The sequence below is a fragment of the Anomaloglossus baeobatrachus genome, chromosome 1 (assembly GCF_048569485.1).
Source record: "Anomaloglossus baeobatrachus isolate aAnoBae1 chromosome 1, aAnoBae1.hap1, whole genome shotgun sequence".
NCBI classification, from domain to species: Eukaryota; Metazoa; Chordata; class Amphibia; order Anura; family Aromobatidae; genus Anomaloglossus; species Anomaloglossus baeobatrachus.
Window position 1 is genome coordinate 475,525,601 of NC_134353.1, and position 20,726 is coordinate 475,546,326.

General features: G+C 48.7%; 1 protein-coding gene across 2 annotated transcripts in view; it reads right to left on the reverse strand.

Moving 5' to 3' along the window:
* The window catches only part of BABAM1 (BRISC and BRCA1 A complex member 1), a 52,564-nt gene that overhangs the window by 739 nt on the left and 31,099 nt on the right, over positions 1 to 20,726 (reverse strand). The window contains exon 5 of one of the 2 annotated variants that reach the window (XM_075314788.1): positions 6,642 to 6,842. The exons of the other annotated variant lie outside the window; for it this stretch is intronic. Coding sequence (XP_075170903.1) covers positions 6,657 to 6,842 — 186 coding nt within the window. The 3' untranslated portion in view covers positions 6,642 to 6,656. Of the gene's footprint in view, positions 1 to 6,641; positions 6,843 to 20,726 lie in introns of those variants that run through there. 2 annotated transcript variants of the gene reach the window in all.

Here is a 20,726-nt window from a genome sequence, read left to right on the forward strand (position 1 = left end):
AAACAGAAAAAGTTAGCTCCTCCCCAGCAGTATAACCCCTGAGCCGGAGGCGGGCTCAATCAGTTTAGTGCACAAGCAGTAGGAGGAGAACCAAACAATCCTGGATAAAAACAAGGTAAGAAACTATGACGAACAGTCGTGTGACCAGTGACCTGGGAATATAGGCACTGGGGCAACAGGCATGTCATATGTAACAAAAAACACAAGCAGGGTGGGTGCTGTGTCCCCCAATGAAGACTCAGAGAAAGAGATTTTACGGTGAGTATACAAAAATCCTTCTTTCTCTATCGTTTCATTGGGGGACACAGGACCATGGGACGTCCAAAAGCAGTCCCTGGGTGGGAAGAAAACCATCACCGGAGATAGGAAGGAAGCCGCTTCCCCTTGCCGGGCTTGACCCAGACCTACAAGCGCCTACGTTGTTACAGGTGTGCCAATGCCACCCGCAAACCTTACGCCAAGACTGGCCTCTGCCGAAGCTTGGGTGTGAACCTGGTAGAAAATAGTCAAAGTATGCCGACTAGAGCGGGTGGCGGATCAGGGGACCTGGTCGATCGACGACTGGAGTCCAGTCGTTCAAGGGTGCCCCTTGCTCGGTAGACCGCGGCGGAAATCCGTCCTCCATGCGATAGTCTTCACAGATGGAGGAAAGGATCCATGTGATATTCTGGCCCTTAGCGCCAGCATACGCTTCTTGGGCAAGGGTGGAAGGATGGACTGACGGTCGGTGTAACCGAAAAATGGTGTCCTGCAGACACGAAAGACTGAGGGCTCGTACCAGCCCTGGAACGAACTATGCCCCTTTTAGGCTGAGAGAGGAGCCTAGAATCGAGAAACCGAAACCTAAAGTCCTCTGCTGGAAGGAACAGCGAGGTGTCTTGGACAGAAACGAAAGGTTCTGGCTGGAGCCCCCCCTTGTCCTGCTGGCGGAGCCGGAAAAGGGGGGAAAAAACGACAAGAGGGCTGTCCGCCCTGATGCCGTCTGTAACAACCAGATGGCCACGAGGAGCCCACCTATCAAAACAGGTGGGAGCAGGGAAAAAAGGGGGTACCTTGAGCGAACCCTTCCCTGGCTTAAGGTCCCACGTTTCTAGTGAACGATGAAATAAATCTTCGAGGAAACTGGATTCCGGCCCTCTTCAATGTCTGCCATCATCTTGTCCACAGACCTGACCGAGCCAGCACCCGGGATCCACTGGTGAGGCCATGTAACTTGTGACTTCTGAGTCCTGGTAGAATAGAGGGGCCCCGACACGGAAGAATTTTGCGGTCTGGAAGGAGCCACGGGGCATTTGCGAGGAGATGAGTAAATTATGTGAACTATGCTCGCCTGGGCCACTCCCGAGCTATCGCTTGCCTTGGTCCATCTTGAGAATCCTCAAGATCATAGGAAGCCGCGGGAAGATGTACGAGAGCCTGAACAGGCTACACGACCGGTCTCGGGCGTCGTCATCTAGTCCAGAGCAGGTGCATACTCGAAGCACCATTGACTGAGAATTTGGATCGGAAGGCCAAAAAGGTCCACGACCGGAGGTCTTCCTTCGCCAGAGATCTGGCTGGTGATTTCCGTGTTGGAGCCCTTTACCTACGCGAGGTCTAACCTACCGCGGAAATCGGCCGGCCAAACGTCCACGCTAGGGATGTGCTGCCGAGATTAGCGACTGAAGGGACCCGTCCCAGAGCAAGATCTTCTTGGCCTCTCCCTTGCCATGACACTCTCTGCGTCTTCCTGGTGGATGATGCACATCACCGCTGTGGCATGGTCCGACTGGAACCTGGCTGGGTAACCATGACCTAGAGAAGAAATTGTAACCTGGCTAACCAACTGGCTCTGAAGTCCGGAATGTTGAAAGAGAGACGACGCTCTAGGGGTGTCCCTCGGGACCGTGCCGAGGAATGGTGGGAAAGCATACCCTAGCACGGGAGGCTGGTGACGGTTGATAATAAGCTCCAGAGGAGGAAAGGGAAGCTTCCCAGGGATGGTTGCGAAGACTGGTCCGCTAGGAGGAGATTGGCGGGTCACCCGCTAAGACGGAACCTTCCTGTCTCCGTTCTTCAGTGTGTTCCTTTGGAGAGTGCGGGATGAAATCTGGTATGTGCACCGTCGCTATCACCGCCACAGGCTGTTGAGGACTCGCATAGCCAAACAACCGAAGGGAAGAAACGGGGAGCGGGAGGCAAGAGCACGCGGGGCTCTGTGCCAGGAGGGAAACTACTCCTGCGTGAGGAGTAGCCACCCTTGAACGGCTCGAATACTGTGCCTGAGGGATGATAGACCGGACCGGGCCGGGTCTGGGAGGACTCCTTCCGGTAGCTCAGCTACCCTAGTAGCGAGGAAGGGGAAGCTTCCTAGAGGGTGATGATGGTCTAAACCTCAAGGCGAGGGTCCTTGAAGGGAGACTCAGGGCCTCCGGTCGTTTCTGGGCGGAGAGAGCCTAGCAGCTCTGCAGAGTAGGATGCGTAGGGACAGTGATCCCTGCAAGCGTTCTTAGAAGGCTGGAGCGGTCCGCAGCCATGCAAGGCGGAGATGGCTGTTGTAGGGATAAAGGCTCCCAGACGGGTTGCGGCGTGGACGGGGCTGCGTGAGGGAACGATCCTGGTGCATCAGGGCCGATGCCGGGAAAGGGATATACCCTTCCCTTACGTAGCCTAGGGGAGAGAGTAGTCTACCCTGACGTAGCCTAGGGGATAAACTAGACTCGTCTATCTCCGAAAAGGCGTTCCCGAAAGTCGGAAAGGAAGTCAGCGACTTCCCAGATGTCGAATCTGCGTTCCTGATCCCGAGTCAGAGGTCTCGATGGTGGGCACACTGATGCTAGAGGTTCAGGCCGAGTAGCGGGCAGACATCAGGTTTGTGAAAAGAGGGTACACACTGAAGAAGATACCCAGCCCTGGGTCGGCATAGGTGGGACGTGGACCGCTGCGTATGGTGTCCGCGAAGTCCCTGCGGAGCGGCACGATAGTGACGAGAAGCCCGGAGGAACCCAGGCGGGTCGCATAAAGGGTAGCGTGCCGCTTCCTTTCGGAGCCCCCTTCGAGAAGAGGCAAGACAAATAAACTGACTTACCACTGGCAAAAATCGCGTCCGGGGATTATCCATGATCACGCAGTCACCGTGCGAACTGGATGTCCACTGAAAAACCGCAGTGGCCCCCACCTTGTTCCCTGCAAAGAGGCATGCCCCCTCTCTCCAGAGCCCTTTGGGGGAATGACAATGACAATAACACGACTTACCGCTGGTAAACGCCGTGTCTGGTCGCCGTCTGTGATCATCAGCGACTCCAGTTTAGTATGCCCCTTCTCTCCGAAATCGCCTTGGAGAAGGGAAAAAAGACAATGACAAGACTTACTGCTGGTCAACTTCGTGACTGGTAGTTGTCTGTGAGCCCGCGGTAACTCGGCGAGCTCTGGATGTCCTCTGAGCACATAGGGGTCTGCTTCAAATGTCTTAAGGGAGACCTGCGTGCACGGAGAGAAGAGGGCTGTCCGTAGCCTTATGGCTTGACTCACCATTTGTAGCAGGCTATTCGTCATGCGCCAAGACATCTAGGTCCTGCTCAGAATCCAGCAGAGGTGGATGCCTGGGCCATCACCCGAGAGGTCGGAAGACTGCCGGAGGAAGGACAGTCTGGACCTGGGGGATAAGTGGAAACTGGGGGGCCACAAAGGACGAGACCTGGCGGGTCCGCTTCCAGCATAGGAAAAAAGGTCCCTGGTACGGGACTCACCTCCCCGAGGGGATTGCGCCAGTCCTATGGATGGTATGACCGAGCATCGGCCGGGGACGCGGCGCATGCGCACGAACCCGAGGGACGCAGCGAGGGGAGTTATGGCCTGAGACAGGGCGTTAACCAGCCGGCAGGGGTCAACAGCAATCTGACATCTCCTTGAAAATAATTCACAAAGGAGGGGACCGAGTCTTGGGCTTACCGGCCCAAAATAACTAAAAAGTCGAGCTGGAAACGCTATGTACTAAAAAACGTGAGAGAACAAGTGCCCGCATAAGCAATGTAGGAGTCAATGTACGAAAAATCATGCACGTATTTTTAATAAAAAAATCGACCCAATATAAAAAATATACACTACAAATAATAGTGTGTTCTGTTTTTCCCTGAAAAAAATTGCTGCAGCCTCAGCAATCCGCAGACCGGAAAAGATACCCAGCCCTGCCATAATCTTGTTTTTTTTTTTTTTTTTTAAATAAAATGAACACTGAGGGAGCGGGAAAAAATATCCCCCACCCCCTGGTGATGCCTGGGGCAGAGCGGAGGGCGGAGAAGGAGAGGCCGGCGGCCAATAGCGCTGCGCAGGAGGCGGGCCTGGGACGCCGAGGACCAGGCCGAAGCCGGGGGCTAAATTTTTGACGCTGCCGCGCGGGCAGAGGCAGCGCCGGCGGACCCGGCCGCAAGGCGGCGGCGTCGCAGCCTGGGACGCCGAGGACCAGGCCGAAGTCGGGGGTTAATTTTGACGCTGCCGCGCGGGCAGAGGCAGCGGCGGCGGACCCAGCCGCAAGGCGGCGGCGTCGCAACCTGGGACGCCGAGGACCAGGCCGTAGCCGGGGCATTAATTTTTACGCTGTCGCGCGGGCAGAGGCAGCGCCGGCGGATCCGGCCGCAAGGCGGCGGCGTTGCAGCCTGGGACGCCGCCGCAAGGCGGCGGCGTTGCAGCCTGGGACGCCGAGGACCAGGCCGAAGCCGGGGGCTAAATTTTGATGCTGCCGCGCGGGCAGAGGCAGCGCCGGCGGACCCGGTCGCAAGGCGGCGTCGCCGCAGCCGCGAATCGAATCCGCCCGACCTAGGCGTCTGCAGGGAGCTCCGCGGACGTAGCGGGGGTGGCCGGCGACTAGGCCCAGACCGGGGCCTAAATTTCCGCAGCCGCCCGAGGGGAGAAGGTAGGAGATGGTGTCCTACCTGATCCGCGGCGCGGTCCAGAGTGCAGGCTGAGACTCTGCACATACTCCTGTGTGCTCCGCTCGCAGAAGGGATGGCTGCGGGCACCAGGAAGCCGGCTGAAGAAGGCAGGGAGGTGGACGCTGGTGGGGGGTGGAAGCCCCTAAATGTAGCAGCGCTGTGGGCCCCATCCTAGATCGAGACGCGCTGTGGTCCAGTCCCTATATGCCGAGCCCCTTGCGCCCTTTGGGGTGATACCGCAGAGCGGATAGGGGGTGCCCAGGAAGATTCTGCCCCACACGAACACACCAGGGATTGGTACCGCGGGAATGGACGGGGGCGAGGGCCCGAAGACTCAAACCTCTGCGACCCTAGGGAGTGGTACCCACCGGGCTGCGAGAGCTGAGGAAGAGAAGTACGATACCTGCAGAAACAGAGAAGTACCACAGATGAGAGCGACAAGCGTCGCCGAGAAAAAATGAAAAAATACGCAAAAAATCAAGTGGCTGAAGGGGGCCCAGTCGGCCCACATCAGCCTCCTACGACACTAAGCAAAAAACTGATTGAGCCCGCCTCCGGCTCAGGGGTTATACTGCTGGGGAGGAGCTAACTTTTTCTGTTTACTTAGTGTCAGCCTCCTAGTGACAGCAGCATAACCCATGGTCCTGTGTCCCCCAATGAAACGATAGAGAAACCCTTATTTTGTTAACTGCTTGAGTCTTTCTAAAGGGAACATATCTTCAGAACAATTACAGTATTTACTTGCAGATTAGTGGCCCCATACACATTAGACTAATGGTCAAATTTACCAACATCCATGGACTCGGCAGACAGTCTAAAGTGTATGGGACTCAACGCAAGATAGCTGCTGGCCAAATGATTGGTCGAACCAGCTAAAGTGTATGGGATGGGGAGCGAGGGACCCTTAGTGCTATTGCAAGTAAATACCATTATGAAACATGGACACAGAGCGCTGACTGTTCACAGCCACAGGCACCGTCCAGCTGACTGTGCAGAGACACTATAACTTCATTTTCTTCATATTGCCAAATTTCCAATTAGATATCCACATTTAATTTAAAAGGATCCTGTCAGGTGCAATATCTGGGTGATATTGCTATTCCCTGCCTAACCGCCCTGTATACCCGTACACTAGCATAAAGGGATCTTTAGAAAAAGTATTTCTAAAGATCTTTTATGATATGCTAATGAACGTAGACTAGTCACAAAGGTGTTATATCCCCCGACTAGTCCCCCTCTTAGCATGTTAGCACGCCCACAGGGATGTACCAACACGCTATTCAATGTAGCATCACCAGCGGTGCCACGCGTACATGTGTTTGCTGTGACTGTGCTTCTCAAGTTCAGGCACTTCTAGTCATGCGCAGTAGACCTCTCTGAAGTAGGAACGTGTACACCCGGCTTCATACTGCTCATGACCGGAAGTGCCCGGCATTCAGAAGAGCAGTCACAGTGAACACAAGTACTCGTGGTACCGCTGGTGACGCTGCATTGAAAAACATGTTAGTACGTCCCTGTAGACATACTAACATGTTAAGAGGATGGACTAGTTGGGGGATATAACACCATTGGGGCTAGTCCCCTCACTCATTAGCGTAAGATAAATGTTCTTAAGAAATACTTTTTGTAAAGATCTCTTTATCTATGCTAGTGTATACAGGGACAGTTAGGCAGGGATTAGCAATATGCACCCAGAACTGCTCGTGGTTCTGTGTGCATATTGGACCTGACAGGTTCACTTTAAGGCTAACTGCAGGAAAGTACTGTATTTTCTGATGACCAATTCCCTTTAAGGTGTTTGTTGAGAGTATCTGCATTAATCATTAAGTCACTCATGAAATTGGAAAGGATACTGAATGATTCACAGACGTTGGTCTCAAGATCATAAAGGCAGCTACAGACTTCCCGGGGATCTGATGTAAATCCAGACAGCTTAAAGATATTAAAAGTTTAGAAACTGTTTAGCAGTGAAAAGTAACAAAACCGAATGCTAAATCTAAGAACACAGACATTTATTTTTGTTTTATCAACCATGAAGGTCAGAGAAAAGAATAGATTATGTTTTGTTATTTTACCCAGAGATCATATAGAATTAATATTTTGTGCATGACAGATTTTAAAAATACTACAAATTTTGTTTAACCCTTCACACCAGAGCCTGTTTTCACCTTCCTGCCAGAGCCAAATTTTACCAATCTGATTAGGGTCATATTATGTGGTAATACCTCTGGAATACCCCAACATATCTCAGTGATTCTGAGATTATTTTTTGTGACACGTTGTAGTTTATGTTAGTGGCAAATTTTGGTAGATATAATTTGCATTTATTGATGAAAAAAAAAAAATTGAAAAATGCAATTTTCAAACTTTGAATTTTGAAACCAGAGAGTTATATCACACAAAATAGTTAATAAATAACATTTCCCACGTCTACTTTACATTTTACATCAGCACAGTTTTTAAACATTTTTCTTATTTTTTTTTTTTGTTCAACTTTTTATTTTTCAAAAAGAGGTTTTGTTTTTTTTTTAACATGGTATACAACAAATAAAAATATACATTTACATACGTAAAAGAAACATTTCACAGGTATGTGTACAATTAAGCTGTATCAAAAACATACTAAAATTCTATTGAAGGGCGAGCAGGATTCGGTCATCAGATAAACCCGGAGAAGGGTTAGACTAGAGCCAGACCTAAAAGGACCCGGTGGAGCCTTCGCACAGCTCCTCAAGTTTTAGTATAGGGGGAGTACGTGTTGTCTTAAGGCCTTTTTCGTCCTCAAATTTGGTAGGTGTCCCCAAGCGCATCCCAATTAGACCATGTCGCTACAAACCCATCCATGGTATTATGGAGCTGGGCTGTCAGTTTTTCCATATTTCTAACATCTTTTATTCGAGCATACAGATCAGAGACAGACGGAGGGGCCGCCCTCTTCCAGAATAGTGAGACGAAGCATTTGGCCGCTGTGAGGACATGAAGTAGGAGTTTTAAATCCGGCTTGCTTAGGGACGACGGGAGGGCCTTTAGCAAAAACACCACCATCTCTGGACACACTTCTACCAACCAATCTGCCCATCAGTAGCTCTACCTCCTCCCAGAAACCCTCGATAGCCGGGCATGTCCAGAAAATATGGTATAGAGATGCACCTCCAAGGCCGCACCTCCAACATACATCCGGGTAATTACGATTAAACTTGTGTAAAAGCTCTGGAGTGTGGTACCATGTCATGAGGATTTTAACTTGATTCTCCTTGTAGAGAGTGCTAATCGAGGACCGGAATGTCCTAGCCCATATCACTGACCAGAGTGCATCCGATAGAGGGCGTCCTATCCAACCCTCCCACCTCCTCATGTATGCGTGTTTCACTGTATCCAAATGATCCCCAGTAATCAGTATGTCGTAAATGGCTGAAATTAATCACCTGGTCGAAGTTCGACCAGAGCATAGGGTCTCGAACGTGGTTGGGCGACGCACCTCCGTTAGTCCCATACTGTCTGTAAAGAAATGTGTTATTTGTTGGTATGAGAAATACAGGTGAAAGGGCAGGTTGTATTGGTATCGTAGGTCTGAATATGGCTTTACTTTTAGAGTCACTGGCTTAACTATATCTCGGAAACAGTAAAGGCCCACCTTTGCCCACAGCCCTATCACCCCCGGACTCATACCCTACGTCAGATGTGGCGTAAACAGGAAAGGGGTCAACAGAGATGACTGTGAGGACAGCTGGTATTTCATTCTACACTGCCTCCATATCTCTCTTGTAAATGCCATTGGGCCTAGGAGGTCTTTAGAGGGAGTGTCACTAGGGCGGCCCCAGATTAGTGAGCTTGGCTGGTAGGGTGCCATCCATAGCTACTCTATCTCCGTCCACTTGTTGTAGGCCGGTAGGGTCGTCCATGAGGCCAGGCTACGTAAATGCGAGGCGTAGTAGTAAAGTTTTATGATTCGGGAATGACAGACCCCCCTTTGTACGGGGTGTACACAGAACAGAGTCTGGAATACGGTGTCTTCCCGAGTGCCAGATAAATTGCAGTAATGTTGACTGGACTTTTTTCAGGACCCCCAGGGGAACCCGCACCGGGAGTGTTTCAAATAAATATAGGAATTTAGGGATGACCGACATTTTGATTGTGGCGATTCTGCCCAAGAACGAGATCTATAGAGATGACCAGTTTTAAAGGCTATTTTCTACTTCACGTATCAGGGGTGGGAAGTTTGCCTGGTATAATGCCTTATAGTTGGGGGTTATTCTAACTCCTAGATATCGCAGGGAGTCCGATCTCCAAGAATACTTAAAATTTTGCTTAAAGGGACTGTAATTTAGCCTCTGGGATGTTAAGAGGTAAGGCCTCTGTTTTATCAGAATTAAGTTTGTATCCCGAAAGTGTGGCGTATTGGGTTAGCACTGCATGTAGATTTGGTAGAGAGATGGCGGGGTTAGTCAGGGACAGTAGGACGTCGTCCGCAAACAAGGCCACCTTAAAAGACCTCTCCCGAACCTTGACCCCCATAATGTCCGGATTAAGTCGGATCTGTGCCGCCAGTGGCTCAATACGAAGAGCATATAGGAGAGGGGACAATGGGCAGCCCTGCCTGGTTCCATTTCGGATAGGCAGGGATTCTGAATGAGCGTGTGGGAGGCGATTGGTCGCCGCCGGGAAAGAGTACAGACCCCTCAATGCGGAGACGAATGGCCCCGACAAGCCAAAGTGACCCTACACGGAAAACATGAAGGACCAGTCCAGCCTGTCGAAAGCCTTCTCCGCATACAATCCCAGAAGAAGTACTTCCACTCCCTCCCTGTTCACCACCTCCACCAGATCCAAGATCCTTCGGGTGTTGTCTCCCGCCTGTCGGAATCTGACAAACCCTACTTGGTCCTTATGGACCAGGTGTGGGAGCCAATGATTTAAACATTCTGCCAGCAATTTGGTGAATATTTTAAGATCGAAATTTAGGAGGCTAATAGGTCGGTAGCTCGCGCAGTCCATAGGGTCCCTACCTGTTTTGGGAATAATAGGAATGTAAGAATGTATTTGGAATGTCCTCCCCTGTCATAAAGAGTTTGAATAAATGAGTCAGATGGGGAGACAGTTCCCCTATAAAAGTTTTATAATATAGGTACGTAAACCCATCTGGGCCCGGGGCGTTATAGTTTGGAAGGTCCCCAATGATCTGGTGGATCTCGTCTGGCAATATTTCTCGGTTAAGGTCATCCAGAGCCTCCTGGGACAGTTTTGGGAGGTGACAGTCAGTCAGGTAGTCGTTTACTATTTTTGTTCTGTCCGGGTGGGACATTGATAGTGTCGGGGGGGATGGAGTACAGGGACGTGTAATATGCATGAAAGAGTTGGGCAATTTTTGTGGGGTCATAATGAGGAGTGCCTAAAGTGTCCTTTATGGCACAAGGGGCGGAATTTACAGTTTAGTCCTCAAGCCTTCTAGCCAACATCGTGTGCGGCTTATTGCCGTATTCATAATATTTCTGGCGAGAGTAGCGTAAGAGCTTCTCTATCTTCCCATGTGAAATTTCTTTTAATTTAGTTCTCAGGTCTATGACCCTTTTCAGGCGGGACTTGGTGGGATGGGCGTGGAGTAGTGCCTCTGCTGGTCAGCAGGGATTCATTTAGTCTCCAATGGATTCTTTTTGGGGGGGCATTCGTTAGGTTAAGGTGTATTGTCAAAGGGGCATGGTCCGACCACGTGATTCTGCCCATTTGTGCTTGTTGGAGTGTTCTGAGTGTGAGGACGTTGCCAAAGAAATAATCTATTCGACTATGCGAATTATGGGGGTGTGAAAAGAAGGTGAATTGCCTTGCCGTCGGATTATCAATTCTCCACAAGTCAAATAGTTGGTGCGTATGAATCAGTTTGCGGAGGCCAGTAAGACAGATGGGATGTTCTATGTGAGCCTACCGGGTGTAAAGGTGCAAGAATTCTATCCGCCCTTTCTGAAAACATCATATTAAAGTCTCCCCCTATGATTTGTAAGGCCCCACGATCCGACGGGAGGCGTGATAGGACCGAGGAAACAAATTAGTTTGATTAGAATGTGGGGCATAGAGGTTACACAAGACTAGTTGTATCCCATTCAGGGTACCCTGGACTATGAGGAAGCGACCTAAGGGATCCGCTTCACACCCAGTTACTTGAATTGGACAAGTGCGTGAAATCAGTATAGCTACCCCAGCCTTCTTTTTTGTATTTGTGGACGAAAAGGATTGGGGAAACCAATGGCGGGCAAAGTTGAAGGCGTTTTTTTCTGTGAAGTGTGTCTCTTGCAGAAACACCACTTCCGCCATTGATTTTCGCATCTCCTGTAGGACCAGCCTCCTCTTTATATCTGAATTCAGCCCCTTGACATTAAGACTCATTAACTTAGCCATCTCAAGACGTCAACAGATGCTAGTAGAAGGGCTAGTGCCCGGCACCGCCCTTTTGTGTGTATGGCAAAAGTAGTCCCCAAGCCCTTCTGGGACAAAGCATTAAGACTTTGGTGGATTGCATACCTGTGAATATACACAGGACATAGAAAAACAAACCAAAACATAACTGTTTTCTACCGAAGAGTTAAAACTTGTCAATTGTATACTAGGATAAGTGTATGACAGTCAACTCTAACCGTCCACTATCCCAGCTCCAGAGTCGACTTATGTTCACTCAAATTAGAAGTTATCACACTAGTTATAACCTGCACTATAAGACCAAAGTGCTAATAAATTGGTACGACTCTGTCGATGGGGTGGGTGACGAAACTCCACAAACCAGACTCACGGGGTCCCCCCTGCCCCCGGGGATTCTGGAAAGAAAAGAAAATCCCAAGGAGATAAAAGACAATATAAATGAGACCAGTAACCACTGATAAGTTCACAGGGTAGCCATAAATTTACGAGAGGATACGATCATGTAGGTCCGTCTTCCCTCGCACTCCTGGATTGCCGCTTACGCGATGTGGTGGCTGGCTGCCAGGCCTGGGAAAGCTGCGGTATCTGCTGAGGTAAAGTCCAGTCCGGCAAGTCCGGAGCGGGGAGATCAAATGCCCGACAGAAAGACTCCAGGTCTGCCGGGGTCCGAAGACTGGCTGAAGTCTCTCCTTGCCGTGCAGAAAGGCTAAACGGATAGCCCCATCTATAAAGGATGTTATTAGCCCTCAGAGACGACAGCAGCGGGCGAAGGGCCCTTCGCTGCTGTAATGTAATCCATAAGAGGTCCTGGAATAGTTGAATCCTGGTGCCTCGGTACATCACTTGTTTTGGCGGTCGTGCCTTAAACATTATTTTCTCTTTAAGTTGGAAATCGATGATATGACAGATAATGTCTCTAGGGTTCCCCTTTAGATTTTTGGGGCGCAGGGCCCTGTGCGCTCTATCCATGGGGATTAGGTTGACATGAGGGCGCTGAAGGAGCGAGTTGAAAATGGTCTGCAGAATTGCTGTAACATCTTCCTTCGTTTGGGCCTCAGGGACGCCTCTGACCCTTATATTATGGCGCCTACCTCTATTGTCTAGATCTTCTATATGGCGTTGTAGCTCTCTTATAACTTCAGTTTGAGAGGAGGCTTGGGACTGGAGGTGACGGATAGTGGTTCTAGCTTCATTATCTTCATTCTCCAGCTGATTTACTCTGTTAGAGATGGAAGCAACAGACTGACGAACCGCCGCTATTTCGGATCTGCAGGTATCTTTAACCTCAGAGATGAGTGCCTGAAAATCTCTCTTGGTGGGAAGTTGGAGAACAAATTCCCACCACTCTGGTGGAGGGCCTGATAGCTGTGGATGTGGAAGTCCGGTGATCGTATTGTCCAGAGCCTTTCTCCTGACAGTTTCCCTGTCAGACGGGCCAGGTGGTGGCCTAGGGGTCCCTTGCTGCTGGGCTGTAGCATCTGAACCCTGTGACCCCAGATCCTTGGTTGGCTTGTGGGCCCTCTGAGGCCTGGGGGTAACATTCTCATTTTGCAGCATTGGTGGTCCCAGTGGGGAGGGCATAAAATCCTCTCCGTTACCAAGTGGATTGTCCCATGGGGGCTGGGGGACTCCAGCAGGCGATGTGGCGCCATTTCTGCTCTCCTGCGTCAACCCCAGGGCTCCCCCCTCCTCCTCCCTCTGGCCATGTTCCTTCTCATAGCCGCTGTTCCCCCACTCCACCTCGCCCCATTCCTCCTTGCCTGCTCCTCTCTGCCTGTCATCAGAGGAGGCAGCCGGGCTTCAGCCCCCGCCACGCTCCAGGATCTCTATGGGGGAGGAGGGGCGTCACGGTCACCACCGGGCCGCAGAGTCCCGCACCCAGGGAGAACGTAAACCTCCCGTTTGGCCTGGTGGTCCGGAGGCACACACCCTCACCTGGCACACTGCGGTCCCGCTCCTGTCGGCGCTTGGGTGAGTCACCTCGCGTTCCCTCCGCTGCCACCGCCATCTTGTCCACGAGGGAGGCCCATCGCCCGCTGACACATCCACGGGATCTTCACCTCTCCTTCACGCTGTGGCTCCGGGCTCCTGACGTCCCTCTCCTCTCTCTGCATCTGCGGCGCGGACCGGTGAGTCTCGCTGAGCCTCCTCCACAGACAACGCTGATGCAGCTGTCTGAGGATGGGGAGGATGCGGCGCTCCAGCCGCCCGTGCGGCCTCCTGCTCCTCTGGCATTTCCCTCATCAGGTAGGAGTACTGGGTGGTCGCTGGTGGGGCTCCTGGGTCCTTGGTGGTCTTTGGGTTTTTTTTCTTCCCCATAGTGGGATTCTCAGGCTAATTTATATGGGCTAATTTGATCCCGGGTGGAGGAGCTCAACCCTCAGGCGTCCTGCTCCATGAAGCCCCGTCCACGCCCCCCCTCCCTTTTTCTTATTTTTATGGAGTTAGAAGGGTTCAAATATCAGCAATTTCTCATTTTTCCCAAAAAAAAAATAAATTAAAAAATATTTTATTGTTGGGGCAGCACGGTGGCTCAGTAGTTAGCACTGCAGTCTTGCAGCGCTTGGGTTCGGGGTTCGAATCCCACCAAGGAGACCATCTGCAAGGAGTTTGTATGTTCTCCCCGTGTTTGCGTGGGTTTCCTCCAGATTCTCCGGTTTCCTCCCACACTCCAAAGACATACAGATAGGGACTCTAGATTGTGAGCCCCAATGGGGACAGTGTTCCTGATGTATGTAAAGCGCTGTGGAATATGTTAGCGCTATATAAAAATAGAGATTTATTTTATTGTTTTTAGAGACGACATCACATTTCAACTGGCTGAAGAGGCTTGTGTGACAGAAAATGCCCAAACGTGACACCATTCTAAAAACTGCACCCCTCAAAGTACTCAAAACCACATACAAGAAGTGTATTAACCCTTTAGATGCGTCACAAGAACTAAAACAATGTGGTCACTAGAGTAACAGGAGAAGATGGAGCATACAATTTGTTGTGCAATTTCTCCTGACTTTTTAAGTGCAAAATTTTCTGGAATAGAAAGCGGAGTCTCTGAGGTGCCTAAACACTGGAAACCTCCCACAAGTGACCCGATTTTGGAAACTATACCCCTCAAGGAATTTATCTAGAGGTGTGGTGAGCACCTTGAATCCCCAGGTGCTTCACAGAATTTTATAACACTAAACAATGAAAAAAATAAACAAAATAAATTCACATCCCCCCCCCCAAAAAAAACCCCTGTTTTGGCCCCAAATTTGATATTTTCACAAGGGAACAGGAGAAAATGCACCATACAATTTGTTCTTACTCCTGAGTACAATGATGCCCCATATGTGAGGGAGCACTACTGTTTGGGCACATTACAGGGCTCAGAAGGGGAAGAGCGCTATTTGAATTTTGAAGCAGAATACATTTAGAGGAGTAGTGAGAATTTTTAACCCTCAGATGATTCACAGAATTGTATAATATTGGACTAAATTGGAGTAAATGTAAAATTTTCATGGGTTCCAGTTAGGGCTGAGGGGACTCTGACAGCAAGGCCCTGTTCACACACTGCGTTTTTTTGGCGTTTTTGCTGCAGAAATTTCTTGAGAAAATGGTTGTAACCTTTCTGCAGACATTCCCCAGCAAAACCTATGGCAAAAAATTAGCTGTGCGCACACTGCGTTTTTTTCTTAAGAAAATTATTTCAGTAGCTTTTCTTAAGAATAAGAATGAGCATGTCACTTCTTTTCTGCAGCTAACTGCGTTATTCACTCCATTGACTGTAATGTAATCATCAGGACTAATTTTTTCAATGTGTTCTGTGTAGGATAGCACATAGAAGCACTTCCATGTGCATCCAACCCTACAAAAAACACATCAGATGCCATATGTCCGCTCCGTTATTATGGAACATGTCCTATTCTGTTCCATGATAATGGACCGTAACTCAATACAAGTCAATGGGCCCACAAAATCCCCGGGAGCCGGGAGGAAGCACTTCCGTGTGACCTCCGTCAAGTGCCCGTGCAGTCTGTGTTCCACTCCAGCCCCGCGGCTGCCCGCCCAGCAGTGTGCCAGTGTCTGCCCGCACTGCAGTATCATCAGCTTCTCACAATGCAATGCGAGCAGCCAGGGGGATGACAAGCACTGCCATCAGGTTAGATGAGATCATTACCTGCTGTGACGATCTCCTGCTCTCCTGACGTCAGTGCTGCCACTGCCTTCTATGCCCGCCGCGTTTTCACATCATGTCTCGGGGGTGGCCCGAGATTGTCACTAGCGGTGACGTCACAAGCTCCCGCGATACTGCTGAGAACGCGGCGGGCATAGAAGGCAGTGACAGCGCTGACGTCAGGAGAGCAGGAGATCGTCACAGCAGGTAATGATCTCATCTAACCTCCGGACAGCAGCGCTCGTCATCCCCTGCAGTGACCTGGGCTGACATGATATTAGCTCAGGTCACTGCACTACTCTCCCAGCCAATGGGAAACATTCTGTTCTTCATTGACTGTGACAGTGACTATGGTATGGAACATCGTGGGACCCCCTTATTGGATTACTTATTGAATTTGATTGTTGTTTTAAATAAATTGGTGAAAGAGGAAATGTTTTGGGCAGTTTTTTTTCAAATAATTTTTTTTTTTTTATTACTGACTGGGTTGGTGATGTCAGGTATCTGATAGACGCGTGACATCACTAACCCCAGGGCTTGATGCCAGGTGACATTACACATCTGGCATCAACCCCATATATTACGCAGTTTGCCACCGCACCAGGGCAATGGAATGAGTTGGGGCAAAGCGCCAGGATTGGCACATCCAATGGATGCGCCACTTCTGGGGCGGCTGTGGCCTGCTATTTTTAGGCTGGGGAGTGTCAAATACCGGTGGACCTCCCTAGTCTGAGAATACCAGACCACAGCTGTCTGCTTTACCTTGGCTGGTGATCCAATTTGGGGGGGACCCCACGTTTTGTTTTAAATTATTTATTTAATTTAAAATAAATGCATGGGGTGCCCTCTGTTTTGGATTACCAGCCAAGGTGAAGCTGCTAGCTGTGGTTTGCAGGCTGCAGCCGTCTGCTTTACCCTAGCTGGCTACAAAAGATAGGGGGGACCCCACGTCGTTTTTTTTTTTTATTTATTTATTTTTTGGCTAAATACAAGGCTAAACACCCTTTAGTGCCACATGAAAGTCACTAAAGGGTGCCAGCTTAGAATATGCAGGGGGGTAGGACATTATATAGGTCTTTCTCATCTATTATCTATCTATTCATCTATCTTTCTATCTATTATCTATCCATCTATCTGCATCTATCTATCCATTATCTATCCATTATCTATATATTTTTCTATCTATCCATTATCTACAGTCATATGAAAAAGTTTGGGCACCCCTATTAATGTTAACCTTTTTTCTTTATAACAATTTGGATTTTTGCAACAGCTATTTCAGTTTCATATATCTAATAACTGATGGACTGAGTAATATTTCTGGATTGAAATGAGGTTTATTGTACTAACAGAAAATGTGCAATCCGCATTTAAACAAAATTTGACCGGTGCAAAAGTATGGGCACCCTTATCAATTTCTTGATTTGAACACTCCTAACTACTTTTTACTGACTTACTAAAGCACTAAATTGGTTTTGTAACCTCATTGAGCTTTGAACTTCATAGGCAGGTGTATCCAATCATGAGAAAAAGTATTTAAGGTGGACACTTGCAAGTTGTTCTATTTGAATCTCCTATGAAGAGTGGCATCACGGGCTCCTCAAAACAACTCTCAAATGACCTGAAAACAAAGATTATTCAACATAGTTGTTCAGGGGAAGGATACAAAAAGTTGTCTCAGAGATTTAAACTGTCAGTTTCCACCGTGAGGAACATAGTAAGGAAATGGAAGAACATAGGTACAGTTCTTGTTAAGCCCAGAAGTGGCAGGCCAAGAAAAATATCAGAAAGGCAGAGAAGAAGAATGGTGAGAACAGTCAAGGACAATCCACAGACTACCTCCAAAGACCTGCAGCATCATCTTGCTGCAGATGGTGTCACTGTGCATCATTCAACAATACAGAGCACTTTGAACAAGGAGAAGCTGTATGGGAGAGTGATGCGAAAGAAGCAGTTTCAGCAAGTACGCCACAAACAGAGTCACCTGAGGTATGCAAAAGCACATTTGGACAAGCCAGTTACATTTTGGAAGAAGGTCATGTGGACTGATGAAACAAAGATTGAGTTGTTTGGGCATACAAAAAGGCGTTATGCATGAAGGCAAAAAAAACACGGCATTCCAAGAAAACCACTTGCTAACCACAGTAAAATTTGGTGGAGGTTCTTTCATGGTTTGGGGCTGTGTGGCCAATGCCGGCACCGGGAATCTTGTTTTGTTAAAGTTGAGGGTCACATGGATTCAACTCAGTATCAGCAGATTCTTGACAATAATGTGAAAGAATCAGTGACGAAGTTGAAGTTACGCAGGGGATGGATATTTCAGCAAGACAATGATCCAAAACACCGCTCCAAATCTACTCAGGCATTCATGCAGAGGAACAATTACAAAGTTCTGGAATGGCCATCCCAGTCCCCAGAGCTGAATATCATTGAAAATCTGTGGGATGATTTGAAGCATGCTGTCCATGCTCAGGGACCATCAAACTTAACTGAACTGGAATTGTTTTGTAAACAGGAATGGTCAAATATACCTTCATCCAGGATCCAGGAACTCATTAAAAGCTACAGGAAGCGACTAGAGGCGGTTATTTTTGCAAAACGAGGATCTACAAAATATTAATGTCACTTTTATGTTGAGATGCCCATACTTTTGCACCGGTCAAATTTTGTTTAAATGCTGATTACACATTTTCTGTTAGTACAATAAACCTCAGTTCAATCGAGAAATATTACTCATTCCATCAGTTATTAGATATATGAAACTGAAATAGCTGTTGCAAAAACCCAAATTGTTATAAAGAAAAAAGGTTAACATTAATAGGGGTGCCCAAACTTTTTCATATGACTGTATCTATCTATTCATCTATCCATCCATAATCTAATCGATTATCTATTATTTATATTATTTATTGCTGTTAAAGCATTAAAAAAAGCAGGGACCAATCTGCAAAAAACCGCACCAAAAAGCGGTAAAAATGCATGCGTTTTTGGCGCGTTTTTTTAACGCAGGTGGGCTAATCCTTCACTCAAGAAATTTCCTAAAAAATTTGAGAAAAATCCTTTTTCTAGTTTGAACAGAGCCTAAAAGTCTGGATCCACACAGTTTCATAGATGCCAGTGTGCCGGATTTGGCACTGGGGAATTAAAGTAAAAATAAAGAAAACAAGAATTAAGCGAGCGCTTTATACTTATGGAGATTCGGTGTCATGGCAGCAAACTGCTTCTAGGTCACGCATTCACTTCCTGTACTGCGCAATAGGCTTATCGCATACACACAGCTTTCCGTGCTTTCCCTGTTCACCGGCCGTCCTGGTGTATGTGATTGGTTGCAGTCATATGCGCTCACAGTCATAGCCTGTGACAGTGTCTGCCTGCTGTCATTGCTCATCGCGGTTCAGTCTTTGTGTGCACTTACAGCCGGTGGTCTTGTTCTCTAGCCACTCAGTGTGAGATGTAGCAGTGCTGGAAGAGGCGTGGGACCTTGTGTGGATTACGCCGGACCTGGAGGGGTGTTTGGGGTTAGTAAAGTGGTGAAAGAGGGTGTGTTTTTGCATCTTATTCCAAATAAAGGATTTTTTCTCAGTGTTTGTACTTATTTACTTTCATTTATAGGGTAGTGATGCAGGTATCTAATAGACGCTGCCTCACTAACCTAGGGTTTAGTAGCAGCCGTGCGATGTTATTAACCCCTGCTATTACCCCGATTGCCATCGCACCAGGGCAACGGGAAGAGCCGGTAAAGCACCAGGATTGTCACATCTAATGGATGCGGCAATACCGGGCGGCTGCGGACTGAGAATACCAGCCTTAGCTTGCTTTATCTTGGCTGGGTATCAAGATTGGGGGGGGACCACACATCAGTTTTGGTTTTTTTAATAATAAAAACCAAAACAAAAAACCGCAGTTTCTCTTAGGCCGGAGTCACATTTGCGATTGACTCGAGTGAGTCTCGCATCACATCACGCGGCACGGCCGCACACTCTCCTAACAGGAGTGGGTCGGCCATTGTGTTTCTATAGAGCTGCATGCTCATGTTCAGAGAGCGGCAGGCCGTGACGGGTGATGTCATGCGAAACTTGCACAAGTTTGGCATCACATCACCCAGCACAGCCGCACACTCTTCTGACAGGAGCAGGTCGGCTGCATGTATTTCTATGTACTTGCAGGCTGATGTTCGGAGAGTGGCAGGCTGTGCCGGGTGATGTCATGCCAGACTTGCACGATTCTGGCATCACCCGACACAGCCGCACACTCTCGTGACAGGAGCAGGTCGGCCGCATGTGTTTCTATGGAGCTGCACGCTCATGTTCGGAGGGCGGCAGGCCATGCTGGGAGATGTGATGTGAGTCCCTCGCACGTGTGACTATGGGCTTATTTTGATACACAGCACAGATAAAAGCTGACAGCTGGTGGCTGCAGCCGTGGACTTTATTTGTGCTGGTATCAGAATACAGGGACACTGCGCTAATTGTTTTTTTTTTTATTTTTACACCACCATACTGACCCGCAGATGCTTGCACTGCTTTCCTCGCCCACCGGTCGTCCTGGCGCCTGTGATTGGTTGCAGTTATCCAACACGCTACCACTCAAGGTAGGGGCGTGTCTAACTGAAACCAGTTACATGTGACAGTGGGCAGGTAAAGCAGTGAATATTCAATGAGGATTAATTGTCAGCTCCGGAAGGGAATGCATGACCTGGAAGCAGCTTGCTGCCATGACACAGCCTAGGTGAGTACACTGCGCACGCTCCTACCCCCCAATCCCTTCCACCAACGTTTTTAATCTCCGGATTCTGGTCCCCATAGACCTATATGGGTAACAGATTCCGGACCAGATTCAGTTTGTTTTTGATAGCTGGGGTGTTGTTATACTAACTGACTAGAAGGACCTGTGCTGATGTCATACAAATGTGACAAGAAGGGGCGTAGCATCAGAAAACAGAAAAATAATGTTGCTTGCTGGTATCAGCTATGTTGGCTGAGACTCGCCCCTTCTGATCACATGGGTATGACATCAGCACAGATCCTTCCAGTCAGTTAGTAAAATGATTCTATAATGGAATTAGTATAAATAACGGGAAGGAAAGACAGGCAGAGGGGCGGGAATCACTATGAAAACCTACCACAGCCCCTGATCAGTAGCTGCTGCCATTCAAAAAGCTGCTCATTTGACAAACTTTACTTGCTTTTGTTTCAAAACCTATACATCCGAGCTGACAACTAAAGGTATTGATAGAATCAGCCTGATAGTGC